The sequence below is a fragment of the Dacryopinax primogenitus genome (genome assembly GCF_000292625.1).
Source record: "Dacryopinax primogenitus strain DJM-731 SS1 chromosome Unknown DACRYscaffold_2, whole genome shotgun sequence".
Classification (NCBI taxonomy): domain Eukaryota; kingdom Fungi; phylum Basidiomycota; class Dacrymycetes; order Dacrymycetales; family Dacrymycetaceae; genus Dacryopinax; species Dacryopinax primogenitus.
In genome coordinates this window covers 296,761-315,491 of record NW_024467199.1, presented here as the reverse complement: position 1 = coordinate 315,491, position 18,731 = coordinate 296,761, and the positions used below count along the sequence as shown (strand labels likewise).

At 52.0% G+C, this 18,731-nt stretch overlaps 7 protein-coding genes and 1 non-coding gene across 8 annotated transcripts; 3 read left to right on the top strand and 5 right to left on the bottom strand.

Moving 5' to 3' along the window:
• Positions 1-193: 193 nt before the first annotated feature.
• On the top strand, positions 194-1,246 carry DACRYDRAFT_13347 (SGNH hydrolase; the record flags this gene model as incomplete). Its single annotated transcript, XM_040770973.1, has 8 exons — positions 194-290; positions 341-385; positions 441-478; positions 533-593; positions 651-694; positions 744-1,046; positions 1,099-1,170; positions 1,223-1,246. 8 exons carry the CDS (start codon positions 194-196, stop codon positions 1,244-1,246), a joined length of 684 nt encoding a protein of 227 aa, XP_040632159.1.
• A 318-nt stretch (positions 1,247-1,564) lies between these two features.
• Positions 1,565-5,572, bottom strand: DACRYDRAFT_113429 (uncharacterized protein; the record flags this gene model as incomplete). Its single annotated transcript, XM_040769629.1, has 1 exon — positions 1,565-5,572. The coding sequence occupies one exon, from the start codon at positions 5,570-5,572 to the stop codon at positions 1,565-1,567; it is 4,008 nt and encodes a 1,335-aa protein (XP_040632158.1).
• A 749-nt stretch (positions 5,573-6,321) lies between these two features.
• Positions 6,322-7,487, bottom strand: DACRYDRAFT_103756 (uncharacterized protein; the record flags this gene model as incomplete). The annotated part of the gene is made up of 2 exons (XM_040767813.1): positions 6,322-7,247; positions 7,301-7,487. The coding sequence occupies 2 exons, from the start codon at positions 7,485-7,487 to the stop codon at positions 6,322-6,324; spliced, it is 1,113 nt and encodes a 370-aa protein (XP_040632157.1).
• Positions 7,488-7,945: 458 nt separating this feature from the next.
• Positions 7,946-9,626, bottom strand: DACRYDRAFT_98094 (uncharacterized protein; the record flags this gene model as incomplete). The annotated part of the gene is made up of 5 exons (XM_040777507.1): positions 7,946-8,366; positions 8,415-8,516; positions 8,565-8,826; positions 8,875-9,348; positions 9,397-9,626. The coding sequence occupies 5 exons, from the start codon at positions 9,624-9,626 to the stop codon at positions 8,199-8,201; spliced, it is 1,236 nt and encodes a 411-aa protein (XP_040632156.1). The 3' UTR covers positions 7,946-8,198.
• An 807-nt stretch (positions 9,627-10,433) lies between these two features.
• Positions 10,434-11,241, top strand: DACRYDRAFT_103754 (uncharacterized protein; the record flags this gene model as incomplete). The annotated part of the gene is made up of 2 exons (XM_040767812.1): positions 10,434-10,802; positions 10,855-11,241. The coding sequence occupies 2 exons, from the start codon at positions 10,434-10,436 to the stop codon at positions 11,239-11,241; spliced, it is 756 nt and encodes a 251-aa protein (XP_040632155.1).
• A 119-nt stretch (positions 11,242-11,360) lies between these two features.
• Positions 11,361-11,431, top strand: DACRYDRAFT_t12. Its single transcript has one exon. It is a non-coding gene; the product is annotated as a tRNA-Gly (tRNA).
• Positions 11,432-11,518: 87 nt separating this feature from the next.
• On the bottom strand, positions 11,519-12,915 carry DACRYDRAFT_19826 (uncharacterized protein). Its single transcript, XM_040771674.1, has 6 exons — positions 12,778-12,915; positions 12,373-12,729; positions 12,266-12,320; positions 12,134-12,215; positions 11,805-12,088; positions 11,519-11,753 (listed from the first exon to the last, which is right to left on the bottom strand). The coding sequence occupies exons 1-6, from the start codon at positions 12,846-12,848 to the stop codon at positions 11,685-11,687; spliced, it is 918 nt and encodes a 305-aa protein (XP_040632154.1). The 5' UTR covers positions 12,849-12,915; the 3' UTR covers positions 11,519-11,684.
• Positions 12,916-13,374: 459 nt separating this feature from the next.
• DACRYDRAFT_92650 (uncharacterized protein) lies at positions 13,375-16,202 on the bottom strand. Its single transcript, XM_040777096.1, has 2 exons — positions 16,087-16,202; positions 13,375-15,923 (listed from the first exon to the last, which is right to left on the bottom strand). Exon 2 carries the CDS (start codon positions 15,546-15,548, stop codon positions 13,890-13,892), a length of 1,659 nt encoding a protein of 552 aa, XP_040632153.1. The 5' UTR covers positions 15,549-15,923; positions 16,087-16,202; the 3' UTR covers positions 13,375-13,889.
• Positions 16,203-18,731: the final 2,529 nt, after the last annotated feature.

The window sequence follows — 18,731 nt, the reverse complement described above, 5'->3', positions numbered from 1 at the left end:
AGGAGGAGTGTGTCTCTACGGGGCCGCTCCGTTCCCTATTCAATTGCTCTCCACCTAAAGTATGCCGCCGACAATAATGCCGGCTTGTTTATAAGGGCCGTACCCTCCGTTACTTGCCAGCTGGCTTAAAGCTCTTTCTCTCTTTCTCCCTCTTTGCCATTCAACTCTCTGAACCGCCGATATCAGCTGAATGATGTCCATCCTCCCGCTGACAAAGAGCATCCTCCTCCTGGGAGACTCGATCACACAGCAAGGCTCACAGGCAGGGGGCTACTGTCAGCTACTGGCGGGTGAGCACGGTGTGCTGACATCACCTGTTCGAGATCTGAACAGATCTTAGAATCTTACATCCGGAAGCTTGCTGTGGTGAATCGCGGTTATGGAGGTGCGCCACCTCTTCTATAAATGGAAAGGTAGTTGATCGTGTGACAAATGAGCAGGGTACAACGCCAAATTCCTGTATGAGATTGTCAAACAGGTGAGAGTTCCTATTGCTATAAAAAGAGCTGGAACTCACTCAGCATGTATACAGATGGTAGTTGAGAAGAGCAGGAAAGACTTCAGCGAGGTCGCCCTCGTAACGCTCTTCATTGGTAAGTCGTATCATCTTTATCCCGTCCAGTCTCCTTGATGTCACGGTCACTATCCAGGTGCAAACGATGCGACCGATCCTGTCCTCAACCCGAGGCAGCACGTAAAGTTATTTATACCACCTTGGGAGAAAACCGCTCAGAGCCAACTAGATTCCTCTTCCGTTATATAAGGAGAAAGTGAAGGCAATTCTTGGCTTCTTCCCCCCAAGCACCCCCAAGATCCTCATCACGCCGCCTCCAGTACAGCCCGAACGCTTCGCGCGGTTCATCAACGCAGACAAGCCTGACCGCGACATCAAAGTCACCAAGAAGTATGCTGAGGCTATCGTAGAAATCGGAAAGGAGCTTGGCTTGCCAGTCGTGGATGTGTTCGAATTGTTTGAGAAGGTACCCCAGGAGGAGTGGGATAGCTTGTTTACCGATGGACTGCACTTGAGCTCACGAGCATACAAGGTGAGCAAGTACACTCTGAAGAAACGTATGCGAGGACTGAACAGTCGATTAGCTGGTTTATGATGCACTAACCTCTGTCATTAAGAGCAAGTATTCGGCTCTTGACCCAGAGAAGATGCGCATGGTATTTCCTGAGTGTGTATCTTTCCACCTTTTCCTTGTTTGTTCTTTGACAGCTCTTCCAGATGGGGATCAATTGATCTCGATAACATCGAAGAGTCATTAAAGTACCGAGGCTAAGCTGATGACAGTGTGCGAATGAAATGGGGTATTGACTGACGATAGGGGAGTCGGTCCCCGAACAAATGAATAAGACGTGTCATGAGATACAGATGAAATATATCTCAATCGTGGATTTCCAACAAGGCATTATGATTACTACAATCTGCGCGTACACTACCTACAAAAGATCCACAAGATATATTGCAAGACGTTGGTGATCGACATGACGTGCGCGGTATGATCAATGATGCAATGATATCGGAGCGTGAAACAGGCAAAATAAACTACAACCCACCTCACTCAATGGGAACGCAGAGTCCCGTGATAAGACATTGTTTGATCCAATTCGGCCCTACCCTCTTCGCCCTCTTGTTACGTGGTAAGGTAAAACTTGTTTCTTCATCTGGCCAGTAGAGATAGTCATACGAGTTCCAGTCCACATCGAGGCTCAACGCAGACGTTTTTTCCACATGCTCCGCACCCATCGCCCACAGTGCATCGACCAGGCGACCCTTGAGGAAGTTGTCCTTCTTCGAAACAAGGAAGAACAGTCGTTTCCCTTGCAAGGGCCGACAGATATGTGGACTGGATATGATATCATTCATGAAAGACCGGCCAGCATCATCGTCTTCAACCCAGCGCCAGTCGACTTTCTGCGAGCACTCCGTCCCTTGATAGTCCGACTTTCCAGCTGAGAGCAGATAAGGACCCCATTTGTCGATTGTGGTCCTTTTCTCTATCACATCAGAGATAAACCTAGACCCGAGACAAGGAACACCGAGAGCAAGTGCCATGAGATACTTGGGGGTGGTCGACACTTCACGCGCGATGCACCATACGGCTATCAGTCCTCGTTCAGCACCTTTCCAAGTGATATGCTGCTCGGTGACGTCAAAATAATCTCCAAAATCCTCGGCTACTTGCCCGGAAGCTTGTTCGATTTGCCGTACAAGTTCTGCTTTCGTCTTGTCTTCTTTGGCTGTGACGATGAAAGCGTGTCCTTCAAATACCGCCGACATTGGACGACCGCGACGCCGCTGAGACGCTACAGGGCTCTCCGAGGTTGATCCACCAGGACCAGCGGTACTAGCTCTCCTTCTTCTGTCCTCGGGTTCTCGCTTAACGATCGCATGTACAACGACTTGATCGCTTGTCAATTTGCGGTCGTCCCAATCGGCAACAGCATTCCGAGGTATCCGAAGCGACTTGATCGCCACTTGCTCGATACTTTGGGAACCTTGGTCTAGTCTGATCCTGACGAGCGCATCTTTTTGCACGGTTCCAAATGCACCTTCCATCACCGTTCCTTCACGCCATTTACGGTCCTTCAGGATGGCGATCGTATCTCCTTCCTTCAACACGGCAGCACGGAGGGAACTCACGGCTACGGTTTCTAATATGGCACCGTCGTCGAAATCGAGATGAAACTGTCCAGCTTTGCGACCGCTACTCACACGGTTTGTGACAGTGGCAGGATAATAGCATTTGTCGGACCAGCCAGCAAACACTCGTGAGAAAGGCGCACCAGCTCCGATCACAGGAGAGGGAGTGGGTTCCTCAGCAGCGATCTCCAGTTGATCTGTGCCGTGAGGGTGGGGCTCTTCAGGCTCTTCGTCTTCATGGATAACTGCTTGAACATGCGCTTTCTTGGCGGAGCCTTTGACCGGCTTCCTGGCAGCAGCTGTTGTCCTGACCCGGCGTGTGGTTGCTGACCCAGGTGCCGACCCAGGCGCACCTATGCCGTCTTCCTCATGGACTTGGCCCCTCCTAGGATAACGAGAGGTCACGCTTTCTGGTTCGGAGGATCTGGCGTCTCGTGCTACTGCTCGCCTACGCCGCTTAGGGTCGGCAGATTCTGCATCAGAAGGTTCCTTTTCTGCCCTTCGCTTAATCCCCTTGCTGGCAGACTTCTCCATCAGTTTTGGCGGCCCAGATACAATGCTCTCCCTGTCATCACGCGAGGTTGCTTTCTCCTTTCCTTCAGTCTGGGGTGCTGGCTCGGTTTCTTCTTCCTCTGGGTCAACTCCGTGACGATTCCGCCGAGAAGAATATACCTTCTTCGCCTGGTTAGCCTTATTTGGGGTTCTCGGTTCCGTCGCCATTCCCCTCGCATTTTTGTAGCGCTTTGCCGGCGCCTCATCGCTTCCTGCAATAGGCGTGTGCAGGCGCTTTGCTCCCCTCCGGGGTGCGGTGACTGCGGGAACCTCACTCGGAGAAGCTAGCTCCTGGGTGCCTTGAATATGCATTTCTTCTCCCTCTTCTTTCTGTTCCTCTCCTGGTGCATGATCAAGGGAATCTATTTCAGGGTGTGAGACCACTCTGGGCTTTTGCCGTTGGCTTTGACTTGGCCCTCGAGTGTCCCTGCTGCTCTTCGACCAGCGAGTATCTCTCGTCGCCCTGTCCGTAGAAGCCGAAACCTTTCTTAACGAGTCCCCTGGTTGAGCCCTGCTGCTTTCGCCTACAACGTCTTGAGGAGCATCTTCGGGTTCATGGCTCTCTTCTCGATCCGGTTCCTGTTCAGGCTCTTCGACAAGGGGCGCTGAGCTGCTGGTTTCCACCAGCACTCTCTGCCCACTCCCCACCGTCAATCCCAACATACCAAGACCAGTGTCGGTCGTCGCAGTACGCAGGACATCAGCGTCCATCCTCTCCGGTAGGTGGGCAATGTCAGAAGGAGGGGGAAGGAGAGGGAGAGGAAACGAGCGCCGGACAATGGAAGACATGGTCGTTGAGGGGTGGTGGGAGGCAGCGTCACCTACGGAAATGTTTGCATCATGATTATCAACATGCTCGGACTCATGCTGATCGGCGACGGCGGGAACAGAAAAGATTGGAGGAGAAGGTTTTGTCCCTTTCGAAGCAGAAGCCGAAGGAGGTTTCTTCGATTTGCTCGCCTCTTTCCGTGCTGCTCGTTCTCCTGCGTCCAAGGATTCCTCATTGGACTTGGTCATTCCTCTCTTCTTTCCTCGCCCCTTTCCCTTCTTGGTGACATTCTCCTCTTGCTCCTGTTCCCGTTCCCTCTTACCCGCCTCATCCAAGTATCTCGTCCTGGGACTCAACGCTCCGAAGCTGCTCTCTCTACTCGGCGGGACGGGGCTGGGAGCTTTCTCCCCTTTCCTGGGTAAGAACTTATAATCTCTTGCTTTGGCAGCTCGTTCATACGACGTTCGCAAGGCAAGCAGTGGAGGATCGCCAAGTTCGGCGCTGGGTTCGGTGGGGGTGAAAGGCTGATGAGGAGAAGGAGTCTCGGGCACTTCGTTCGTGCTTGGAGGGGTGCGAGGGGCCTGCATAGGAAGGTCGCGTTCGGCGGCGGGATCTTCTATGTCAGGTATCGGTACGTTTTCTTCAACTGTAGGGAGGGATGATCCAAATTCGCGCTTTCCGGCGTTCGAGTGCGGCTCGCTGACGGGAGTGAGGATACCCGTAGCGGAGGAGGGGATAACTGTCGTACTAGGTGCTGTACGAGGTGCTGGCGGCGGCTCGCGGAGTTTGACGCGGTCGTGGTCGTTAAAAGCGCTGTCTTCTTGTTCGTTAGAGGTAGAGAGTGAAAAAGGAGGAGGGACTATGTAGGCGAGTTCTTGTGTATGTTCAAAAGGCGGGAGGAGTCCCCCGCTCAACATTGAGCCACGAGTCGCGTGCGAATATGTGTCACGCTCCATCCCAATAAGACCGTGATGAGGATCAAGAGCCCCTATCACGCTTGGTGGTTGATTGATATTGATCTCGCTGCTTTTGTTGTCCCCCTCTATCGGTGCGCCAGCAAGCGAGCCCTCTGACTGTGCCGCCTCATTGTCCGCACTGCCCCCAGCACGGTTTAAAAGCCGTGGATCATGCGGCTCGCTCCCTGCTGTGTGCGTACTGATATTCGTCTCCATGGTCCATCCTCCTACTGCAGCTGTATTGGAGGTAGCGCCCAAACTGAAGCTGGCACCAGATTCGGATGATGTATAATCGATATGCGCTCCTCGACGGGGACGAGGGACGCTCAGGCTGCTCCCTGTGCCTGTGCCGCTTCCAGAGAAACTGTGATTCCCGGTCCACCGGGATGAGCCGCTTGTGGATTGATCCTGGTGAGAAGAATGTGATGGGATGGAAGAATCGAACTCGTGCGGCAGATACAGCGGCTGTGTGCTGACCTCCCCAGAGCCTGACGGCACTGAGCTCCCTTGGCCTTGCGCTGCAACGCGTGTTGCCACCGGAACCTGTGAGTCGACCCAGTCTGGTTGTAGATGTGGTGCATGAGGAGCAGTGCCATATGCGTAGGGAAGGACGTCTTGAGAGTCGATGTGGGGGAAGGACGCCATCCTCGACGTTGAGGACAGAGCGTCCGACGCAGAAAGATGTTGAATGTTGATGGAAGTGCCTGATTGGGACGCGTCTCGGAGGCATTTACGGCGCGTGCAACAACCGGGTTCCCGAGATCTGCTGTGGGCATAACTCTTCCTCTGTAACATTTCTGCACAACTAGAACTGCATTATTTGAAGGGCAACCTCCGTGACACGGGAGAGGTGACCCTTCTGGATGGTTACAAGAACGCAAACGGCCGCTCCACTATTCGGCTTCCTCTCCAGGATTCTGTCAACCCAGTCTGTACTTTTGCCGTCTTCTGCCAACGTGGGTCAGTTTTCGCGCTGGAAGATTTTGCCCCTGGGAACAACACCTATGAATTATGTCGAGAAGAATGACACTCGACAGAAATCCTCTCCTAAATCACCAGATGTCATCCCGTTTTGGATCATTATCCTCATCCTCTCGGAGATCCCGCATCTCGTGGTCGACAAGATATCTTTTGACGTGATAAAATGTCGCCCAGCCCTTGTTGTTCCGATGAGAATGCTTTCACAACGAACTGTCAGCACTATGCCTCATAGATGAACTCGGTAGCTGACTCGAAGAGAAAATTGGACCCAATTAACTCCTCTTCCCCACCAAGGTTTCCGCGCATGCAGCGAGTACCTCGCGATCAAATGCGCGTCGCTTTCGTTTCTATCCCTTCTCATTTCCTTCTTCCAACAGCTGGTGGAATGTCGGTACTACAAACAATCTGCAGAGTTAGATGCATGGAGACTTCGAAGCCTCACTGACGTGATGCGTGTCTGTCCACGTACGAGGCGTTGTAGACGGCGCAGAACTCGGAGGCGGACTTGGGGCAGGTGAGCTGATTGTCGGCCCAGACGCTACGCTGAGTTGGGGTGCGTCCATGGCATACCCCTCGGCCATGTCCCCTGAAGGCCCACTTCCAATGATGATGACATCCCTGTCCTCTTCTTGTGGCATATTCAACGCACTGTCTGGAACGTCAGTCTTCTCGGGCGTAGTGTTTTCTGCATCATCGGTTTCTTCAATATACATCCATCGACTTCGAACATCAGCTAAATCTTGAACACGCCTTCTTCGGTGGGTGCCGTCGTCCTGTGCGTGCTCTTCGAACTCGATGACTGACTGGATATCACCGTCTGATGTCTCCTGAAACGAAACCCTTTTCCTCTCCGAGGGCTCCGCGTCTTCACTCTCTTCATTATCATCAAGGCTCTGGTCGCTCTGAAGGGTGACGACTTGCACCTCCTTAACTGATCCAAAAGTTGGCATTCTTCCCCCAGGTGTGGCGTTCTCTTGTTGAGTGTGCACTGATGCGTCTTCGGAATCCATTCGCTCGTTACCTTGGTCAATGTCAGCGACGGCCATCATACTATCGTCGTCGATCACGTCCACTTGAGCCATATGAGCTCGTGCACGTTCGTCTGGGATCTTATCCCAATCAGCAAGGTCGTCGGTGCCGAGTTCTGCGCTTCCATTCTCCGCCCTCTCTACGTCGGGTTGTTGTTCCAACTGGGGAGCATCGGAAACCTCCATAGGAGGCTCATCGTTTATCTCTTGATCGTCTTGCTCGTCACGATCCTCCTCACATGGCATTTCCCCGTCGGAGTCGTGAGGAGCCTGCTCACTGATCGGAAACGGTAGAAGTTTCTTGACCTCAACTACCGACATGTAAACTGATCTAGCACAGTTCACGTCCAGCCCAGCAGCCCACCTTCATACGCCTTCTCATACTTTGCCAATTCCTCTTCGAGTGTCTTAATATCCAAAGCGACGTCTGTGCTCGACTTGTGAACCTCCTGGTGCACGATCTTGAGCGCGAGGCAGGTGCGATAAGCCTGCAGGATACACCGTGCAGCACGCGCAAATCGGTCATATTCGTCGGGTGTAGGCAGTGACATAGTATTTGGGGTTGCTTGAGGATAATTGCGGGGTCTGGTCGGGGAAAGAGTGGTGTGCGAAGATCTGGGTTATCTGACACGTCTCATATAACGACCGATAAGAAGGCGCTTATAATGCTGAATGACCCGTTCCCTTCGCTGGTGATTCTGCCAGCAGCACACCGAATCCCACACTATTCATCTTCGGCACAGGATTCGTCTGCTGCATGGCTAGCACGTGCCTCATTGAGGCTCTAAGGAGGTGAATTACAATCGCAGGTGATCCGCTCCAAATCGGGACACTTGCCGTATCCGTGCAGAAACCTAGAAGTCTTCTACTGCTCCGAGTATGCATCCCTGATTCACAGGGAGGGGGAGGGACCCAACTGCGATAATCAATTGCATTTGATTGAAACGAGCTACATCTCGATACATAGCCTGTCTTTACATGATGTTTCCACAGCTTAGTGCTCGGCTGTCCACGGGACCAGGAAAGCAGAGCGTGGACCGAGGATGTCACATAGTATGTTGATATACCACATTCGCAAGTGTAGAGACGACGGCCGCCAGGGCACCTTGTCTCTAGGCTTTGTAGCGAGTGGAGTTCATAAACCGTAGTGAGGGTCGCTTGCGTTTGCGCGCCCGATGGAGTTTTGAATCGAGCCGGCTTCCTCTAGCAGGGTAGAAACTGTGGGCTCCGCCGCACTGACCAGTCTAAGTCAACTTCGGATATCATTCAGTTTTCACGACAGGAACAGCTTCGTCCCAGTCATATGTCATGATAAGGCGCCCAAGGATGGCGGCGTTCGAGATGACAAACCCGATGCACGCCATCCATAGAGAGAAGTAAACGCTTTGACCTTGAAACTCAAGCTGGAAGGCAATAGCAAGCCAGACAGCCTAGGCGGTTTATTAATGTGACATCGAATGAGGGAGGCGAGGGAGTACCTGGGAACCTATCCACAATGCCAACAGACCCATGCCCTCCAGCCGACTAACACGTAATCGTGGTATCACAAGTGGCAAAAACCAAAGGTACCACATGAAGTACTTTGAGAGGTCAGACACTGCCGGACACAAGCAAGCTGGGATAAATACCTGAGAAGTGCACACTTTGTTGAGAAGCACGAATGCGGCTGTTTGAGCTGCCCAAGCACCCGGTAAGTTGCGTTGGCCGAATTTTACCCCGAGGCCGAGCGTCAGGGCGAGCTGTGGCACGAAGCTGACCAGAGATGATATCCTCGAGTTTGACGAGCCATGTGTCAGATATACGAGATAGAAAAAGGGGGAGAAATTATGCCGGTGATCTTTCCGGGTTAAGTGGTATAAATAGGTTTGCTCCAGAAAAGGATATCCCCATCTGGTGCAATGAATCAACAAGCATAAGGGACACGTGAATTAGACTTACATGGAGTACATTACTGCTCCCAGAGCGAAGAATGTCCCTGCACTAGTAAGGGCAAAGAGAAGTGCAGGAGGGGATATCCATCCTCTCCATCCCTTCCCGCGGGCCAACCACGAAAGGACAGCAACGCCATACACGAATGGATATATCTTGAGGTGTGTTGCAATACCAAGCATGATTGCACTGAAAACAAGAGTACCGGGCTGAAGAAAATACAGGGATGATATCACAGCCAGTCCTATGAGAGCTTCGGACGAGCCTCTCGTAGATATGTTCAGGGGGAACGGATTCAGTGCCCATAGAATTGTGACGAAGTTCATGCTGGTCCCTAATGGCAATAGACTGCGTAGTTGCAGGCTGATCATGATGTTTGATAGCGAAAAGACTGCTTTGCCCCACGCGGGATGCATTAAGGTGTTGGGTGTGAGGATCAGCGCCAGCAACGGAGTATAGCGGTAGGTTGAACGACAGTAAGGACTGCCGAGGGGTGAGCAATTATCAGAATTATGATGAGTTTTGACTCACTCGCCCAACTGCAACCCAAACCGCTCAGCTAGCCAACCTCCTGCAAACCCACTCTTTTCCGGGTGCAGCACGAATCGGGCAGCATCACTGAAGACGTGATAGTCGATGTCAGTGTACTTCAGTGGCGAATGTGCATCATGCCAGTCGCCATAGATGATCAAGCCTACATGCAAAAGGGCGGACAATAGTAATATTAGAGCGAAGGGCACCTTGATGAGGTGGTGGAGCATTGACTAGCACAACGGAAAAGGTGCAGTTAAAAAATCGAACTTGAGGGGGTCCATTTGATTCCGGGAGGGTTAACCGTTTGGATTAATGAGCCAGAAAAAGCCCTGTTGCTTCCCCGTACCTGACACGACCGAACAAAGCGGATCTGAAGCGACAAATGGCAGTCTGTTTGCCAAAGCTGAAAGGAATATTGGGGTTGTGAGTGTGAATCGGAAATCCAAATGTAAAATGGATTCTCAACAAAGGAACTCCAGAAACAAGTCTTTCACGGCTTCAAGAAAGCCAGCAAATGTAGAAGCTCCACCTCGTCTTTCAACGCTGCCTCATGATATTCTCCTGGAAATTGCAGCTATCCTTTCACGAACACCTCTTGACGTGCCCTTTGAGTGGGGTATGCTGAGGGAATCTCACACACTTCTTATATGCGATGATTCTCCTCCCGCCCTGTGTGCCTTCTCCCAGGTTTGTCGCCCGTGTCGGCTTGCATGTCTCCCATATCTTGGGCAAAACCTACGACTTGGAAGCTTCGAAAACATATTTGATCCTGTGGACACATCCCCAAGTGCCCAGTGGACTGAAGCTTTGCATTTTGATAGGGTCGAGCAGATCTGTGCATGCGCATTCCGCGTTCAGACAGCTCCTCTTGACGTTCGCAGTCGCATCAAGTAGGGTTTCGAGCCTATGTACGCTGTATTGCTCTGACTTTTGTTGGCAGACGGCTGCGATGGATAGGTCTAGACGTGAGTCTAGCATACAGGCTGCTAAGCTGCTTGCCTTCGTTGCAGGAGCTACGACTTGTTCCCTCCTATATGTCCTTGCGACTTCTGCCCGATGGGACCTCCCTTCCCGCATCCCTGTCGTTCCCCAAGCTTCGATATCTCTCTCTTGATACCTCCTCATCTTCTCTTGCGTTTTTGTCTCGATGTCCGGCCCTGGAATGTGTCAAGCTGTTCTATTACCCGGGAGCGGTGTATGCGTTTGGTTTCAATCAGTTCGAGGATATGTGCCAGGCCTTGAAAAGGGGTGGATCAAACAAGACGCTACGCATTCTCGATTTTGCCGGACATTCATGGAGCACTCGATTATATCTGCTCGCTGCTACGAAACTCACTCAGCTGCCATTGGAAAGCCTGGAAGTCGTCAATATGAACCATAGCCCCCTCAATCATCCGCCCGAGGTAGGCGCTGAAGTGGCAACACTATTGTATCCTGAAGCTGAACGCCAAACAGCTTCTCGAAGATGTTATCAATCAGCTCCTGAATTCGGTACCAACGCTGCGCGCGCTTGGCCTACTCCAAACAACACCGGGCTACGATCCATCAGGTGACGATCAAGATCAATGGAAATTGCGCAGCATCGCGTGGGAAGCCGGAATCGTGGAACACATCTGGCCTCGTGGACCAAAGCTTGACTACATATCCTTTGCCGGGAAGGAATCAGGCATTGTACGACGCCTGTGGACAGCTGATATAATCAGCAGCCCACACGACCCCACGAAAACATCGTACCAAGCAAGGTTGTTGCAAGAAACAGTCTTATGCGGCTCCAGATTCGAAGGTGCACATTCTGGGTTTCCACTTGCCGTGGATGAGGCTTGGGCAGAATTTGTGGACTAGGATGATGGGACAACAGCATATGGTGGCACCCCATAGTGAACTCATTATCATCATGGTGAATTTGGTGGGGATCGCACCATATTTGTGATATAATCCTGAGAAGGTACAAGCATCGGAAAGCGTTGTTAGTACATCGGTAGTATTCCAGCCTTCCAAGCTGGAGAGCTGGGTTCGATTCCCAGGCAACGCATTTACATATTGATTTTTTGTCTCCATTGTTTGATTCCGGCCTCGTATATGCAGGTCTAGTCTCTTGCCCTCAACCAGACGTTGTGTGATCTCACTACAACAGCGTGGAGTAGGTATCTATATGAGTTGTACTTGAAGAGCGCCAGCCGCTAATCTCCAGCTTGTGGTGATACATGCGTCCCGTCTGGAGAAGGCTCTCCACTCTTTAACAGTCTGTTTTGGAGAAAAGCCCACCATTCCGTTGAACATATCCCTCAATCGAATTGTTGCGTTTGCTCCATCTGTGCGAGTTCTGCTTCGGATAGCACAAACTCAGGCGGCACCTATGCACACGGCTCAGAAGCCCGTGCTATTGACGAAGACCTCTGACGCACCTCAAAGTCAACATGTTCCTGACTTAGTTCCTCTTCTGCCTCCTCCTTTGTTATCGCCCAATCCCTCTCTTCGACGTCAGGTAGCCCTGCCCCGGCAACAGCAAGCCTGTCGGCTATCTCATTACCCTCTACACCGGCATGCCCCCGTACGTGCTGGAGTCGTATGTGACCCGGGCGTTCTTCCATAAGATACGAGAGGTATAGGAGTAACTCCTTGTTCTTCACGGGTCCTTTGGAGGTTTGGAATCCGTTTTTTCTCCATTTGGGAAGCCAGTCACGCATACCTGTGACCTGTCACGCGGTGTTCTGCGTAATTGACGAAAACCCACATTGGATAGAGTAGCTGGAGTCAGTCTTCAGAATCAACGGTGCGGCAGGATCGGGATCAGTTTCTAGAGCGCGCACAAGAGCCTGATTGTGCATGAGAATCAAGTATGGTGTGTGTGTTGTGTTGTGCTCACAATCAACTCAGCACGGTTATTCGTCTGTGCTCCGGGAAGGCGTTCAGAGATGTTTCTGGATCGGGATTGGTTTCCATTGGGAAGAAAAGAAAGTGACATATGCGTACTTCATTCCCGGTCCCCAGTACACACCAATGCCGCCGGTGGCTCCTGCACGTCCATTGCCCGAACAAGCTCCGTCGGTGTAGACGACCTTCCACACCTTTCCATCTACCACCACCTCTAGTCCATCCTCCCCATTCTTCTCTATTCCTGTTTCAATCGGAGCTCGTACTTTGGTGGGAACGCCAGCAACTGGTCCCCTAGGCGTGGGAGGGCGAGTGTAGGGATTGTTCTTGGATGTCGAGGTAGCTGTTGACGCAGGAACAAGGTTGCTTTGTACAAAAGCTTCGGCCTCTGCACGGGTCATGAAGCCCTTATAAACAGCGCCAGAATATCCTTTGACCTGGGTTTCGGTCTCTCTCCTTGATCTTGATCAAATTGACGTTGTACAATAAGGCAAGTGGACGCACCATGTTCGATAAACCCCTGGCACTTGGCCACGCCGGACAGCATAAAACTGAGGTTTCGTCGCCTTCGGCATGACCCGCCTCAGAGCAGTACTTGCGAACGAAAGTGCCCGTCTGAGTGAGGTATTAATGATGTGTGACAGCTTTATACTTCGATGAAGGTGTCATTGAGAGCTTGCCTTGCTCATAACCCCTAACGTCACGTGAGCCCCTGAAAATAGGAGATATGTAGACACACCGACCTCTTTAGGTAGTTTTGACTCCTGAGTGTTCTGCAGTTGAATTGCATTATGTCCTGCAACTTTGAATGGATGTGTATCTGTAAAGAGCAGCCTCGTGTGTCTATCCTCAAGTTCTGCAAAAACAAGGTTTGCGTTGAAGAAGTGAGAAACGGTTCAGCTCGCACGACGGTGAATTATCGTAGTCATACAACATTATCACTACTTCGGAGCCGGACCCCAACGTCTCACATCAACAACATCTCTCTGATGTACACAGTGACGACCAACAAACACAACCTCTACGTACATGATCCGCGGCGTGCTCACACACGTGACGCACGCTCTCGGACGCAGGTACGACTAAGAGACGAGTTCCTAACAAATCAACCATACGAGATACTCAGAGAAAGACGACCAGGGACGAGAAGGAAAGAAGGGGTCGAGTAACGACAGAGGTTTAGGCTTCAATCAATGAGCGGAAGGCCCCCAAGGGAAAAGGGGCAGATGAAAAATGGTGCTGCATGCAGGCGGTGATGGGAAGGTCGGTGAGATGGGCGTAAGATCACGGCAGACGGTGAGATCGAACGTGAACGGACCAGCAGGGCTGGGTGGTAGATGGGTGGACGGCGGGATGGTGGAAGTATGGGACCCCTACAGCAGACGGGCGGTACATGTATCGCGGTAACAGTGTAGAAAGGAGTGGCGCAGCAGGCAGCTTGAGACAAAGCGTAACGATTCGAGACACGGTGAAAGACGAAGCGATAGCGGAGCAAAGAGCACGCATAGAGTTCAGTGGTGATAGAGACAGCAAAGTGGATTGAGCAGATGATCATGATGAGAAGAACGGCTGAGCGGTTGGTGCGGGTGTCGGAAATAATGTCTATTTCTTGACATTTACGCGAAAAGACTGAGTCCACTCGAAGCGTAGCCACTTCCGACAGTCACGCCCATGTTCATATTTGACGTGAGCCACGGCATGCCAACAGTCGTGCCAATCGCAGGTGCAGGTTGAGGGACTGCGAGCCCACCGGAAGAGGTACGGCGGCTGTGCGAAGAGACAAAAGGCACTGTCGGGTTGGTCATGCCGGAATTCATGAATGCGGCCGTCACGGGAATCGGGGGACTGAGCGAAAAGTTGGCTTCTGGGCTGGCTCGGTTGGAGTGCACGCTGGCAGAATTGGAGCGGATGCTGCCAGAGGGACTTGAGTGAACGCTGTTCATGCCGTCGGTAACCATGGGAGCAGATACGCATACACCGGCATCACCATCGTGCATGCTCGATGGTGGCGTTATGGCCTGCGTGGTGGGCGCCTGGTATCCAATTCCTGAGAGGGCGGAGATGGAGGTGCCTGGCCCAGGAAAGAGGACCTGTGCATTACGCTGATAGTTGGCCAGAAACGCCTCCTGGGCCTGCTGCACGAGCGGGTCCGACGCAGGCGGTGTGGTAACCGCGGGAACCGAAGAACCGTGCGAGCTGCCAGGGGGTGTGAACATCGAAAGCGAGGTAACCGGTTGAGCGAGCTGAGCCTGGGGCCATTGCTGGCTCTGCATCTGCTGGTTCTGATTTTGCATCATGTTGATCATCTGTTGTTGCTGTTGCTGTTGTTGCTGCAATTGCTGTTGCTGTTGCTGGGTCCAAGCAGCGGCCTTAGTCTGACCACTGTCGAACATGGTAGGGGCGCTGGAAAAATCCAGGCCCACCTGCTGTTGAGAGGCACCATACTGATGGGATGGGTGTGACGGTGGAGGTGGGGCAGCATAACCGCGCTGCGGGGGCATCTGCATGCCCATGTTGCCCATACCGATAGGCATCATGCCCATTGCCATGCCCATACCATGATTCATGTTATGGTTGTACTGCAGGCCTTGACCGGCACCACGACCACCCGAAGTGGGGCGGTCAGAGAGCTCATCCGGGCCATCACCGTATTCGTCCTCATCAGCCTCGTCCACGGCATTCATCGCAGCGTACGCAGCACGCTCCTCCTCATTCTCCTCCACCTCTTCAACGGTCATGAGGATGTGGAAGTCTTGAGAGCGGATTGGCTCCTCAACGGGCGGCATGCGAGCGCGTTCACGCCATTCGTTGACTTCACGGCGGAGGATGTCGGACTCGGACTTGAGGAGGCGCAGCTCGCGAGCTGCAACACCGCGCGCCCTGCGCTGCTGGTGAATCAGGGCGATCGAGCTGTTGACGATGGCTGATTTCGATGGGCGACGGACCGATTGCAGATTGGGGAGCATGGCGGCAAGGTCGAGGAAGCGCCCGTTGAGGGTTTCACGCCGCTGCCTCTCGACAGCATTGTGGGTCGCACGCCTCTCGGCGGTGTTGGCGCGACGGCTCGGCTTGCGGCGCATGGGACCAATGGCGGAGTCGAGGCCGCTCTCGGTCACAGCACTGGAGGGAACAGCGCTGGGTGGATTAGAGAAATGGTCGGAAGCGGTGTCGGTCTGAAGAGGGGCGAGACCCTGCGCACCCTCAGAGAGCCTGGGAACCGGCGATCCATTGGGAGATTGTTTGATGGTCGACATTTTTGAGTAAGGAGAGTGCATGTATGGTTTTGATATTGGAGTTACAGATGCGTTTGTGTGTTGTGTGGTGGTGAGAGTGTGAAGACGTTGAGAAACACTGGATGGATGAGGCCGTTGCTCGTTGGAGTACGCAGAACGATGCCTAGGGTTTGTAGGAAAGGTAAATCTGGGAAGCGAATGAGCTACAGAAGTACCGGGGATTGACGGAATGAGGTGTTGGTAGGTATGGATATGAGGATAGGTATTGCAGCTGAACGGTTACGCGCGAAAGGCAGCGGACACCGAAGACAGAAGCAAGAGGAAATCGAGTTAAAGAGTGTTTGTGTGGGGAAAAGGCTTTGAGGGAATGGCGGATAAAACGGTTTGAGAGAATTGCACAGAGAAGGGTCGCGAGATCTGCGCATATAGTCAGCATACATTCAGCTCATCGTCGAGTGTCAACTCCAGGAGAGGAGGGGATGAGAGTGAAAATTGATCACTAAGACATCCATGAAACGATGTCCTTCGTTCCGCCTCAACTCTCCTGGTAGCTGGTGGTCGACAGTACAATAGTACGCACTTCAAGCGGTATCCTTTCTGGCGGGGGGCTGGCGAGGAGAGGGGAAAAGGGGGGGAAGAAGGAGAAAAGCGAGCTAGACGCTGTCTAACGACGGCGAATACTAGACGATGAAGGGGCAAGGGGGAAGGGAGGGGGAAACAGGGGCCGCGCGGGCGATGTACTGGGGAATGATAAGAGCGCGGACCGGCACAGGCCAGACCTTGTTCCTGAGACCCACCCGCTGAATGCAAAAAGGTCTCCGCTTCCAAGAAGGGACATCCCTCCCAGACCCAGTTTCACATGCTGTGTCCCCGCCCCCGTTTAATGGGTCAATAACCCCCCGACCCAAAGCGTTTCTCATTCCGGTTGCTTCCGTACCTATCCCTTCTTCCTCGCTTCTCTGGACCCTCGTTCGCGCACGGCCTCTGTTGCTCTCCTGTCCTCCTGTTTCCATCCCTCGTTCTCACGCATCAGATGGGAGTAAAGAAGCAAAGCAGTCCGACCCGCAACAGAAGTCCCCGCTGTCCAGGTTATTGTTTTGATATCTTCATTCAACTCCCTCTTTCAGACCGGAGCTTTTAGTTTAAATCTTCCATTCCAGTCCCAAACTATCCAAACCCTTGTTACTCTCCTTGGACGAGAAAGAAGCGAGTATCTTGTCCTATATACAGACCAGATTCACTTGCATCGCCGAGCAAGTTAAACTTCTCTGCACATACATTTGATGGGTAATCCCGCTTTCTGCTTCTTACGCCCATGAAGCTTGCTAATGTATAAACTCAATTGTAGGGTTTACCATAGCTTACGACACTGCATTCTCCATCGCTTCGATTGGTAGATTGATACGCCCGATGCCCCCAGGTCCGCCCCGAATTTCTGCCCTCATCCCCCTTGATCTCTCAATGTTAGACTATCCACTGAGTTAGCACAGTCGCCCTCAGTGCTTCGCTAATCGCGCAATTGTTAAAACTGCGCCCCTGCAGGGCCCATGCACTCAGTTGAAACCCAAATCCAGCTTCGGCCCAGCTTCCGATCGACCGACATTTCTGTGCCCCTCGGCGCATCGTCTATTCCTCGGAAACACACCGAATTCAAAGGACAGAGCACGGTACCTCGGCAATAAATGGAATAACGACTTATACAGGGTGCAAGTGAGTTTATTTGGAAACTTGGTTCACTGCGTTCTTATTTAATATGTCAAAGCTAAGCAATCGGGCCATGACGGGAGTATCACGTAATTCAATCTCCCAAGTTGTATCATCATCGGTACATGTTTCGGACGTCCCTCGGGCTGTTTCGCCCAGCTTCTTCATAGGATGTGCACAATATGACAACCTCTTTAACATCGTCTTACGATCCAGTCATCAAGCTTATCTTTGGCATCAGCCGAATACAAAGGATTCCAGGGTATTCCTCATCCGAGATCACGGTGTAGAAGCATCGGTGTCTTGTTTTCTGGAAGCACAACGTCGTACGATACCCCAGTACCCCTTTCGCCCATTGTCTATGGCCTTCGCCCGCCTTCTGACCCGACTGTGAAATGCACATAACACCACATAAGTTGGCCACTTCTCCCCACTTCTCCAGCGAGAGGCTTGGTCCATACGGAGGGAGCCACCGACACCATACACGGCCACCACAGCCCCTGGTGAATTCCATATGTCTTAAGGGTCAGGGGAATATCCGCAGATAGCCATTCACCTGACCAGTAGGGTTCACCACTGGTTCTCTGTTCTTAATCTTATCCTATGCCTGACCATCTGCTATCTGCAAGAATCAGGATTACTATACTATGCTCTCAATTCTCCAGTGAGATGTTGACCATTCATTGACCAAACATGTCATTCTGGCTAACAATATTGTCTTAGAACAGTTTGTTCCAACAACAGCCCTATCACTCTCCCTGTAGTAGGCCTTGTCTCTTCCCAGCAATAGTTGCGAGAGCTGACCATCTGCCAGTCTCTCCCCAACTCAACATATGCGAGGGCTCTTCACACTCCCAGGCCAGTCTCTCCCCAACTCAACTGAATGGTGGGTTTGCCACAAGGACTTCGGCCTTCGACCTTGTCTCTTCCTAACTCAACAGTTGGGAGGACTCACACTCAACTTCGTCTCTTCCCAACTCAATGGAGGACTTGCATTTGTTATTTGGTTAGGAGATAGCACAGGGAGGAGTAAGACAGATGCAGCAGTTGATGTCTCCTCCCCTCTTATCAGCAAGCACCACAGAATAGAGTCTACTGTAGCAAACACTTCCAATTGTATTGATTCTAATTGCTACAGATTTAAAATCACTGTTCTAAACTTTGGCATGGTTAATAGTAAAGACAGGAAACTCATCGTCAGGGCACCAGCTCATTGCTTGGTCAAGAGACATGACTAAGCCTTTATGACATGGAAATAGCTGGTATACCTTGGCATGTGCTGGAACCCTGCTGGAAGGATTGGATGGTCAGGTGACCTGCTGTGCATGGCTGTGCATGACCTCATATGACCTCATCCTTGGTCATATGACCTGATCACCTGACTAGGCTGAGTAAGCAAGATGTTCTAGCAGGTTCCACCACAGAGGTATAAATATAAGGCCTACTCTGCCTGGGGACTGTCTCTTCAGACTTGGTCTCTTAGGATCATCCACAGGTACCTATACTGTAGATAGGTCTTAG

Coding starts and splice junctions, on each gene's coding strand:
- DACRYDRAFT_19826 (XM_040771674.1), bottom strand. CDS start 12,848: ATGCCGAAGGCGACGAAACCTCAGTTTTATGCTGTCCGGCGTGGCCAA. Junction 12,321..12,372: donor TACTGGGGACCGGGAATGAA/GTACGCATATGT, acceptor ATCCCGATCCAG/AAACATCTCTGAACGCCTTC. Junction 12,216..12,265: donor ATAACCGTGCTGAGTTGATT/GTGAGCACAACA, acceptor ATGCACAATCAG/GCTCTTGTGCGCGCTCTAGA.
- DACRYDRAFT_92650 (XM_040777096.1), bottom strand. CDS start 15,548: ATGCACTCTCCTTACTCAAAAATGTCGACCATCAAACAATCTCCCAAT.